Source organism: Syngnathoides biaculeatus, chromosome 3, assembly GCF_019802595.1.
Source record: "Syngnathoides biaculeatus isolate LvHL_M chromosome 3, ASM1980259v1, whole genome shotgun sequence".
Classification (NCBI taxonomy): domain Eukaryota; kingdom Metazoa; phylum Chordata; class Actinopteri; order Syngnathiformes; family Syngnathidae; genus Syngnathoides; species Syngnathoides biaculeatus.
Window position 1 is genome coordinate 22,914,636 of NC_084642.1, and position 10,175 is coordinate 22,924,810.

Genomic DNA, 10,175 nt, shown 5'->3' on the forward strand with positions numbered 1-10,175 from the left:
AGCCACAAGTATTCTGACCCTTTTCTCAGTCTTTAGTAGAAGTACTGTTTTTAGCTATTACAGCCATGATTCTTTTGGGGAATGATGCAGCAGGTTTTTCACATGTGGATTTGAGGTTCATCTGCGATCGCTCGTTCCAGATAATCTCCAGTTCTGTCGGGTTTAAGGGTCAATGTTGGTGGGCAGCCATTTTTAAGTCTCGTCCAGAAATGCTCAATTGGATTTAAGTCAGGTTTCTGGATGGGCCATTCAAGAGCAGTCATAGAGTTCTGAAGCCACTCCTTCGTTATGTGCTTAAAGCCCCACTCTCGTGCTTCTAAACATTGTAAAATAGATATTGCAATGAAAAATACATACAACATTATTCACTTCAATGTCTTTACAAAAAAATAAATATGAGCAGAGAGCGTGTCATCCAAGCGCAAAGTTGCAGAAGACTTACTCGACATCCAAGTGGTAGCCATATTGCCTGTAACATCATCAGCAGCTTTTACACCGGGACATTCGCAATTGATAACATGTACTGGCACTTGCTATGGGACACGGACGCTCTTTTCGAAGAAGAGAAAATCTCACAATCGAGTGAAGTGACCGGGCCATATTACCCTATAGTTTCGAGCCATATTTAGATGAAATGCGGCTCACTTCTAACTACCAACAGACTCCCAGACAGTATGTATGAGCCACCCGGGCGGCGCCAATATGAGCCACCCCGGCCGAAGCCGTGCTCGGCGGACGAGGCACTGCCGAAGCCGTCCGCGGCGTCGACGTGCACAGACACATTTAGCACCCCTGACTTACGTACACGGATCTTTGGTTACGTTCTGGGAGGATTTCCTCCCCGTCCTCCCCCAACTATTGTTTTTTTTTTTTTAGTAGCTCTATAAACACCTGTCATTTGGAACCCACGAAGCTCTCATACCTTTGCACCTTTGCAATCCGTTTTTCATGATGAACCGGGTCATTTTAAAAAGTATGAAGAGTAAATTCTTCCTCTCGAGTGTTCGAACAATATCCAGCATTACAACGAGCCTGCATTTTGGCTAACACAAAGGAACAAAGACCTACTTTCCAGCAGGTAAAACTAGTATAAACAAAGCAAATTACTGCAATACAACAAAGTGAAAAATGTCAGAGGGTCTGAATATTGCTTGTACAAACTGTATATACTGGTAGGATCAACCAGGTAGCCGTCGGAGTCTGCAGGTAGAGCAAGCAAGGATGGGCTGCCAGTCCATGATTCTTTGTGACATGTCCGCACTGGTTTAAAGTGACACTGACACCAAAATATGTAGGTATTGTTATCAAAAGTACATATAATATTAATCGCTTTGATGATAATACGAGTCGGAAAAAGTGAGCTGGTAGTGTTTTATTAAAGTGCAAAGTAGCAAAAGTTTGACTGAAGTACCGTAATTTCTCGAAAATAACCCACAAATATTTCCAAAAATAGTTTCAAAAAATTCATAGAGCGCATTATATTTAAGTATTGATGAAAAATAAAAAATAGAATCACATTGTGTAGTTGTACACAGGTATATAGAGTGGTTAAAAAAAGGTATACATATACATTTCGATATGATATTCAATGTCTTATGTTACACATTTATATTTTTCCAATAATCTGCGCCGCCAACTTGAACTCTCTGACCTCCTTGGGGAGCTTCCATTTTACGATCGTTAGCATAGCATGTTTGTTGCTACTGCACCAAAGATCAGAAACAACTGCCCGTGAGTTTGTTTTAACTCAAACCAAGACAAAATTGTCGACGACAACGCCAAGTTTTCCAGCTGCTTTTAAAAGAAATGTGCCATCACTTATGCTGATGACGCTGCCAACCCAGAAGTAGCGCCGCAGTCCGAAACAACGATAGCTCGCCTCAATGGCTTCAGGTGGGTATCAAAACAACCTGAGGTGAAACGAGCGTCATAGGCACATTGGAAAAAAAAAAAAAACAATTTAAATGGTTGTTTTTTTTTAAATGTGCCAATTGCGCTTATTTCTACGTAGTTTGAGCTCACATTGTTTTGATACACACCTGACACCATAGGTAAGCTATGGCGTCAGCTGGGCGAGAGGCTGCGCTGCGGAACCAAATCTCTTGGGATTCAAAAAATGTTTCCCCACAAACGCCACGGGTGGCACAACGGATGACATGCTGTGGGAGGAAAAATAGGATCGCTGTTCGTTAATTGAGGAGGCACCAGAACTAAGTCACCAAAGGTAGCTATGATGGATATTTTTCAGATTGGAGATGAGCCAGATGTTGCTTTTCATGTCTTGGCCAAGGATGTGTAATGTAGAGGATAAACTGCACTATGCACAAACGTTTTATGCACAAATATTTAATGCAAAAAATGTTTAAGTCAAACAGGGTTAAATATTTATTTAAGACTGTAATATGTGTTATCAACAGTATTAATAAAATGTTATGCCATCATTGAGCATTTATTTTAGTTGGTTGAGGGATTCTGTTTTGACAATTACAGGGACCAGGACAAGCGTGTTCTGTGGCCTGTCCCGAGATTATATTACATCTACATCAGCACGTGCACAATGATTATTATTAATGATTGTTGTACTCACAGTTTTTTGAAAAACAATAAAAGTACAAACCTAACAAAATATAAATACAGATAATTTCCAATACTTTGAGCATCTGAGTAGCAGCAAATTGGTGGTGCGCAGTGGACATTGGAAGAAGGGTTTTCCGGTCAACTTTGGGGGTGCGCATTATACTTCAAGTTGCATTATACTCGTGAAATTACAGTAAAACAGTGGCCCACGCGCATCAACACATTTAGCACCCCTGACTCACGTAGCATTGTCGGACACGGATTTCTAGAATGTTCCTATAAGAACAAGGATCGCTGCCGATGGAGCTTTTTATTAATACTGCTGCTTTCGGACAAGTGCACAAGTACACAGACACCACACTGCCTTCCCAGAACATTCGCTGGAAATAACATTTGTTCGAGTTTGGTGACAATACATCGTTTTGCTAGTTAGCTCATGTTACACACTTCTAAACTGTCTTTATACTTCTATTTTGTTATTTTTTTCATGTTGTATTGTGTTGTGTGTGATTAAATTGTCTTTAACACAATACTAGTGTTTTTCTATATTTTGCTGGTTTGACCAGGGGGATTTATTCTAAATTCACATGTAACATATGGTATAAACTAAGACAAATTAGTCCCCCCCCAACTATTATTTTTTTGATAGCTCTATACAAACCTACCTGTCATTTGGACCACACGAATCTCTTGTCCTTTACACCTGTGCAATCCATATTTCACGACAAATCGGATCTTTTGGAAACGTGTGAAGAGTGAATCCATCCTCCCAAGTGTTCGAGCAAAATCCAACAATACAACGAGCCGGCATTTTGGCTAACACGCAGATAAAAACAAGAAATTTTTCACCGGTACAATAGGTATAAACCAATATAAAATAAAATATGAAAATAAATAACCAACACTCTACCCTGCTACTGCAAAAACATCACTTCCTGGTTCTTCTTCAACTCAAAACAGTTGAGTGAATTTTCATATTGTGAGATGAAAAAAATTATTTTTGGTTAACAACAAACTAGATTTCATGTTTTAGGTGTTAGGCTTGTGTGCTCACTGTAATTTGTCACATACTCTGTAATGGTTTTTTTTTTCATAATAATTAAGTCGATAGAGTCCATTACACACATGTATAAGGAAATTAAAATAATGTGTAATTATATACGTATACTGTAGTAGGTTGTTTTAAAAAAAAAAAAAAGTGTACGGGGGTACTTTCATTCCGATGTGATATACACTAATGTATTTTACAAATGTATATATATCCATCACTATTGTGATTACATTTTCATCTGGTCACCCGAGAATCATATCTTTGTAGGCATGGCGGCATATTGATATAAAATCCCAAATACTGGGGATTTCATTGTGATATTTTCAGATGGCGAAGGGGGTATCATGACAGATGAGCACATAAATGTGACATTAAGCATCATGAAGCTTTTTTTTTTTACATTAACTTTGAAGTGTCCCAACACAGGTGGAAAAAGAAATGTTAGTGCATCCACACAGAACACAATATTTTTTTAATAACCTAATAAAATACGGATAATACTAGCATGTTTTGAGCATAGTGATAAGACCAAATCGATGTTGCACAATCTAAATATGTCGAAGGATTTTCCAGATTTTTGGGCTCAGTTTTTGGGGTGTGCATTATGTTCAAGAGCATATTATACACAAGAGAGTTGTGTGCTCATTAATCTAGATCACAGTAATGATTCCCCTTTGAAGGTGAGCCTCCTAACATGATTTTACATCATGTAAGATACTATCGTTTTCATATATACACTGCTATGCCAAGTAGTCACATTTAATGGACAGCTAACAGTTGAGCAGCCGTAGTTTCACGACATTCAACGGACACGCCCACCACATTTGAGAGCGGCGACATTTCTTTTAATGGTTCAAATTTGCCAGGGTTGTGAACTGCACTCTGTGGTGTGTCAAATTTACAAGACATATTTCCGAAACAGTATAATTGAAGTATCTCCAATCTGCTGGCATGATTCCGACCCAGAAAGCACAAGTACAGATGTATAGCGTATGGATATTGTATCGGATCAGTGCATCCCTTGTCAATGGAAGAGGGAAATCTTTCATTCAGTATTTTTCTTTAGAAGGAAAATCCAATAAAGTGTGAATTTCTTGTATATGTTGTTTGTCACATCTTAAGGGGAAAAATTTGTTCAATCCATTTTGGAATAAGGCTGTAATATATCAAAATATTAACAAAGCGAATTGGAGGGGGCCAAACCCCCCCAAAAATGTGTTTTGGTACCCTGCACTAATTTTGACCCAACTTTAAAACAAGTGGAAATGACTTGAATGAATAAAAATGATGTCTTTTCTTTCCTTTTTCATGTGCAGTTGGAGCGCCAAACTGTACCTGACTCCCAGTAACAGTGTTCTGCTGACCGCCATTGCCCTCATTGGCGTGTGCGTCTTTATACTCGTCATCATCGGGATCCTCCACTGGCAGGAGAAGGTCGAGTGCGCACACACACACATATATTCCTCTGTCAGACCCTAGAGGACGTTCTGCTGTAATTGGCAGCAGCCGTCCTTTCAGCACGGCGGATCTAGTCTTTGATTACTGGCATAAATACACCCTCCGGGAAGCCTCCGCCGCCGCTTTTTCCCACCTTTTCTGATCGCTCCACGACAGTCGCACTCCTGCATCACGCATCCACGAGAACATGCAACTTTTAGGTCGTTTTTGTCCGCTTCCACTATTTTTACTGGCTGGTGCCGTGTGCTGAGATGGGTCGTTACTGGCATCTTTGCTCGCCCCTCGGCCACGTGTGTGTGCATGTGTGCGTATTTAAAAATGTGGCCTTGAAATTTTTGTTTTTTCTGGCGATTCATGAAACTTCACCCGCATCCAAAGGCAAAAACGTTATATTCTAACATCAGCTATCTGCTATTATCTATTTTTGTAATTTGATTGCGATCTGACCGTGTAGATTTGAAATTCTCGTCTAAATGTCAGGCCGTCCTGTCTTTTTCTGTCTGGGAGCTGAATTTTAATACATATTTTATAGTGAGTTGTCAAACTTTGCTGCCATGTTCCACCCACAATAAGTTAGTTACAGTTTGGTGGTAATCATGCAAACTCAGTGGTGTTTCAAGTTTCGTTTGAAGGCGAGTTGTAGAATTTCGCCGTCATACTCCACCCACACCAAAGTGCAAAAACTGAGATTCTTGGCATTCTCCGCGGCTCAGCATCGACACCTCAACTGTCACCTTCCCTTCCCTGCAACAAACTTGTGCTCATTTTCAACAGCAACCAGTCACATTTTCATTAGAAAACATATCTTGTCTCCCCCCATCAGGCTTTCCCTTCTACCAAAACCTTGGTTTTTGCCTCCATCTTTTCCCGTGTCAACTATTGCAAACAGCATCCTTTGTGGCACAACCTGCAGCTCATCCAGAACTTTGGTGCCTGCCTGCCTGCCTGCCTGCCTGCCTGCCTACTCACTGACACCTGTTCCCACGACCACATCACCCGTGTCCTCCAAAACCTCCACCGGCTACCCATTTCCTCATGTATTCAAGAACCCTCTGACATATCACCTGACTTCAACCTAAAGGAATACAGTATGCCCTTGCCCTTTCGTGGTTCATTGTTTGCGGCCCCCGCATATTTTTTTTTTATTTACCATAGTTTCATGTATTTTCATGACCGTAAAGGTCTTCAATTCTCTTCTCAATAGAAAAGGCACCACATTAGATGTGGCCACTGACAATGTGGTGCGCCTTATGTGTGTCATTGAAGGACCCCTGGAAAGGCCCAGAAGGACTCTGAAATTTTCGCTTCAAACCAAAATGGCAGACTTACCGTGTTTGTTCAGACATGGCTTTTTTGTGAGTCTATTCTTGATCGACAGTCCTACTAAATTATATGATACTAAGTCTGACTTCTGTCGCTGTATTTTCAAGAAATGTTATGATTGGTTCTGGGTGTCAACCCTATAAACATTCTAAAATAGATATTGTAACGAAAAATACATATAACATTTTTCACTTCGATGACTATACGAAAAAATAAATATGAGGGGAGAGCACGTCATCCAACAAAGTTGCGAAAGTGTCATTCGACATCCAAATGGTCGCCATATTGGCTGCATCTCCTGTCCGTGACGTCACCCCGGACATTCTCCATTCAAAATACGTGGTGGACCCTACTATGGTAGACGAACACGCTCCTTCTGACACGAAAGCTCTTTTCGAAGAAGAGAACATCTCACAACCGAGTGAAGTTATCGGGGCAATATTACCCTATTGTTTCGAGCCATATTTAGATGGTATGCAATCACGGCCAAACCGCCTCACCCATCCGATCCACTTCTGTGGCGGAGATGAGCCATCGCGGCCCGGCGCCGCGACAAGGCCGTCGGCCAGCTGCGATAAGCCATCCCGGGCAACAAGGCCGGTGGCCGGCTCAGCCAGTTCGGCCTTGTCGACGAGGCCGGGGAAGGTCGCAGGCGGCTGGGTGCGCCATTGTCGGCAGCGTTGTTCAGAGCTGCCGCCATCCGCAAGCCCGACGCGGCAGCCTTCGCCGAAGCCGTGACCAGCGGATGCAGCGCCTCGGCAGGTGTGGCTCATTTTCGGTGCCGAGGTGACTCATCACGGAGCCGAGCCGGGCTGCTTTCCGGCGTTGGCGTCGCACGCGGCTGAGTGCGCCCATGTCGGGAGCGTTATTCATAGCTGGTGCCGTCTGCGAGCCGATGCGGCAGCCTTCGCTGGCAAGCTGACGCAGCAGCCTTCGCCGGCAAGCCCAACGAGGAAGCCCTCCGCACATCGACACATTTAGCGTGCCTGTCATACGTACGCGGATCTTTGGTTACGTTATGAGAGACCGATTACGTGGTCCGCCCCAGACTATTATTTTTTTTTGGCAGCTATATACACACCTACCTGTCATTTGGAACCCACGAAGCTCTCGTCCTTTGCACCTGTGCAATCCATTTTTCATGACGAAGCGGTTCTCTTGGAAACTTATGAAGGGTAAATCCATCCTCCCGAGTGTTCAAGCAATGTCCAGCAATGCAACACGGAGGAACAACGAGCTACCTCCCCGCGGGTACAACTAATAGAAACAAACGAGTCCGCTGGAGGGCGCTCATACGCGTACGTCACTTCCTGCTTCTTCTCCAAAAAATCCCTTTAGGGATTTTCAGGGCGGGAGTTACACAAAGCCATACACGTCAAAATCATGTTTTGTGGTGAAAAAAAATGTATGGGGCTATACCGGCTGCCGTTTTTTCATTAATAACATACTAAAAATCATCCATTTCATGATACTTGACCTTTAAAGTCACGACCAGAAGGCGAGTGTCATTTAGCATTGGGGCTGTTAACTTGCTGGCATTTCCTCTCCTAACAACAAAGTGAGGTGGAGACAAGCCCGTTGCCAATTTAGCACGGCAAACATCCATGTGGAGCAAAGTAGAAGAATATTTAAGGAGGTCAATCAATCACTCCAAAGGAAGTGTCATCCCACCTGAGGCGCAGCATCCAACTTAATTAATCCACATCAGAAATAACGGCATCATTAAATGCATCGGATGGACACAAATCAATGCACCGCTGCTTAATGATGATTCGAGTGCCCTGGCTGACGGATGCCGTCCCCTAGATGCCCGATTAGTGCGTACACATTGATGTGCCTGGCCAAACCAAAAAAAAAAAAATCAAAAAACATTCCCGGCCTTTCATCTTTACTGCTGCCAAAAGGAAGGAAAAAAAAGCCAGGACCATCAGTTAGTACTTGGCAAGATGAATGAACAACTGTTATGTGGAAAAAGAAACAAGTGACAAGGTGACAAATGATTATCTGTAGGGTGAATGGAGTCATCATCAGGAAGACATTTAACATCTTCTTTGACCATATTTTTCAATAATGGGAAAATGAAGATTCCTGTTAATGTGGTCCAAGATGGAAAATTATTTAAAGGTAGGGGAAAAGGTGCATGAAGACACAGGGAAAAGAAGCCGTGTGCGTGCGTACATTTTCAATAAGATGTCAGCTGTCACTTGAAAGAAACTCGACGGTGAAGTGAGAAATTGCTGCTGTCGGCAAAAACCTTTTTGGCCAGGATTATTATTCTTAGTTTGTCAAGTGAGATGGGGGGTGCGGGTTAGAGAATGAGAGGGGGTGAAAGGAGTCTTTGATTGTGACCTCACAGCGTCTTGTTGTCGTCTTCTTGTTCTGATCTTTTTTTTTTTCGTGTGTTTCTTTTTGTGCTCCAGAAAGCAGACGAGCGGGAGAAGAGGCAGGAAGCTCATCGTTTCCATTTTGATGCCATGTGACCAGCCACCGTTGCATCGTGCTTGGACGGCCCATTCCCCATTACCTTGTCCCCCTCCACTTTCAACGCACGTATCTATCTATCCCCCTTACCTCCCTCTTACCCGGTCCCCTTTTCTTCTTTACCTGGAGTGCACCCTTTTACCATTGCGTGGCCCTCTTTGACTTACCTGCACACTTTACCTCCTCCCTTGAAGTCCCCTTTCCCCATTACTGTCATCTGCCCCCCTTTAGCCATCAACACACTCTTGACTGGACCACTTTAAATGTTACCATTACTTATTTCCATGAACGTTGTCCCTTGTAAACTCCCCGTCTTTATCTGCCCCTCCTTTATGTGTTACCTTCACATTCACACTCTCACTCCAAAGGGCCATTTGTTTGTGTAAGGGAAAAAAAACCCATTGTGGCTCATTTTCTTATCTGGAAAATATTCCTAGTCTAAAATGGCTCACACTTTCTCGTTGACTCTGCTGTGTTGTTATCCTGTTTTGGCAAAATGCCTGCCATAAGAGCGTGCAGTGTCATTGTCCAACTCCCATCCATTTATGGTCAAATGTCAAATTTTCTTTTTCCTGCCTTCCGTGATGCTGAAACTTTGTGTTCAGTCATTTGAATTCGTCTAATTTTTCATTCTTGTCGTTTTCAAGCTGCAGTGGGTCCGCTGCGACAGTTTGTGAATATGTTTTGGGATTTGCACTTTTTAAAAAAAAAAACAATTATGCGTCTAATTTATTTTACGCCGCAGCAACTCCATGTGAATAATAAAAGTTATTGACTGTGTTGAGGTGTTTGTGTGCTTAATTCTTCAGCCTGAAAAAGACACCCCAGGCTTCAGTCTCGTTACACCCCCCAAGCTCTATTCTTGAATTGATTTGGGCGCAGCAGCGAAATGAAACGGTTTTTATTTTGCCGAGAAGAAGCCCCCACTCCCCTCCCTGCAGTCTACTGCATAAAACATGCTGAGAGGAGACACGAGTGTGACATTGTTAGCATTTTTATTCTCTCATCAACGCCGTGCAGTCTTACAGTGATGCGTACGTGTGGAGGGGATGGTTCACGTTTACGTACGCATGGCAGAGCACAACTGGAAGTCTTCTCACTTTCAACATAATAGCCTGGATATCACGGCCCATGTAATCAGTCTTCATCGATGGAATTATTGCAGCTCGCCTCAATCTTGTGTTCACTACTTAATTGGAACAATAAATCTCATATGGGAACATATTATGCAAAATTGACTTTTTAATAGCTTGTATTTAAAAAAAAAAAAAAAAAAATTAAGAGT

General features: G+C 42.5%; 1 protein-coding gene across 2 annotated transcripts in view; it reads left to right on the forward strand.

The window, feature by feature from the left end:
• Nucleotides 1–9,665, forward strand: part of itfg1 (integrin alpha FG-GAP repeat containing 1) — a 172,149-nt gene extending 162,484 nt beyond the window's left edge. For both annotated transcript variants that reach the window (XM_061814835.1, XM_061814836.1), the window contains exons 17-18: nucleotides 4,945–5,062; nucleotides 8,830–9,665. In XM_061814835.1, coding sequence (XP_061670819.1) covers nucleotides 4,945–5,062; nucleotides 8,830–8,889 — 178 coding nt within the window. In that variant the 3' untranslated portion in view covers nucleotides 8,890–9,665. The remainder of the gene's footprint in view (nucleotides 1–4,944; nucleotides 5,063–8,829) is intronic.
• Nucleotides 9,666–10,175: the final 510 nt, after the last annotated feature.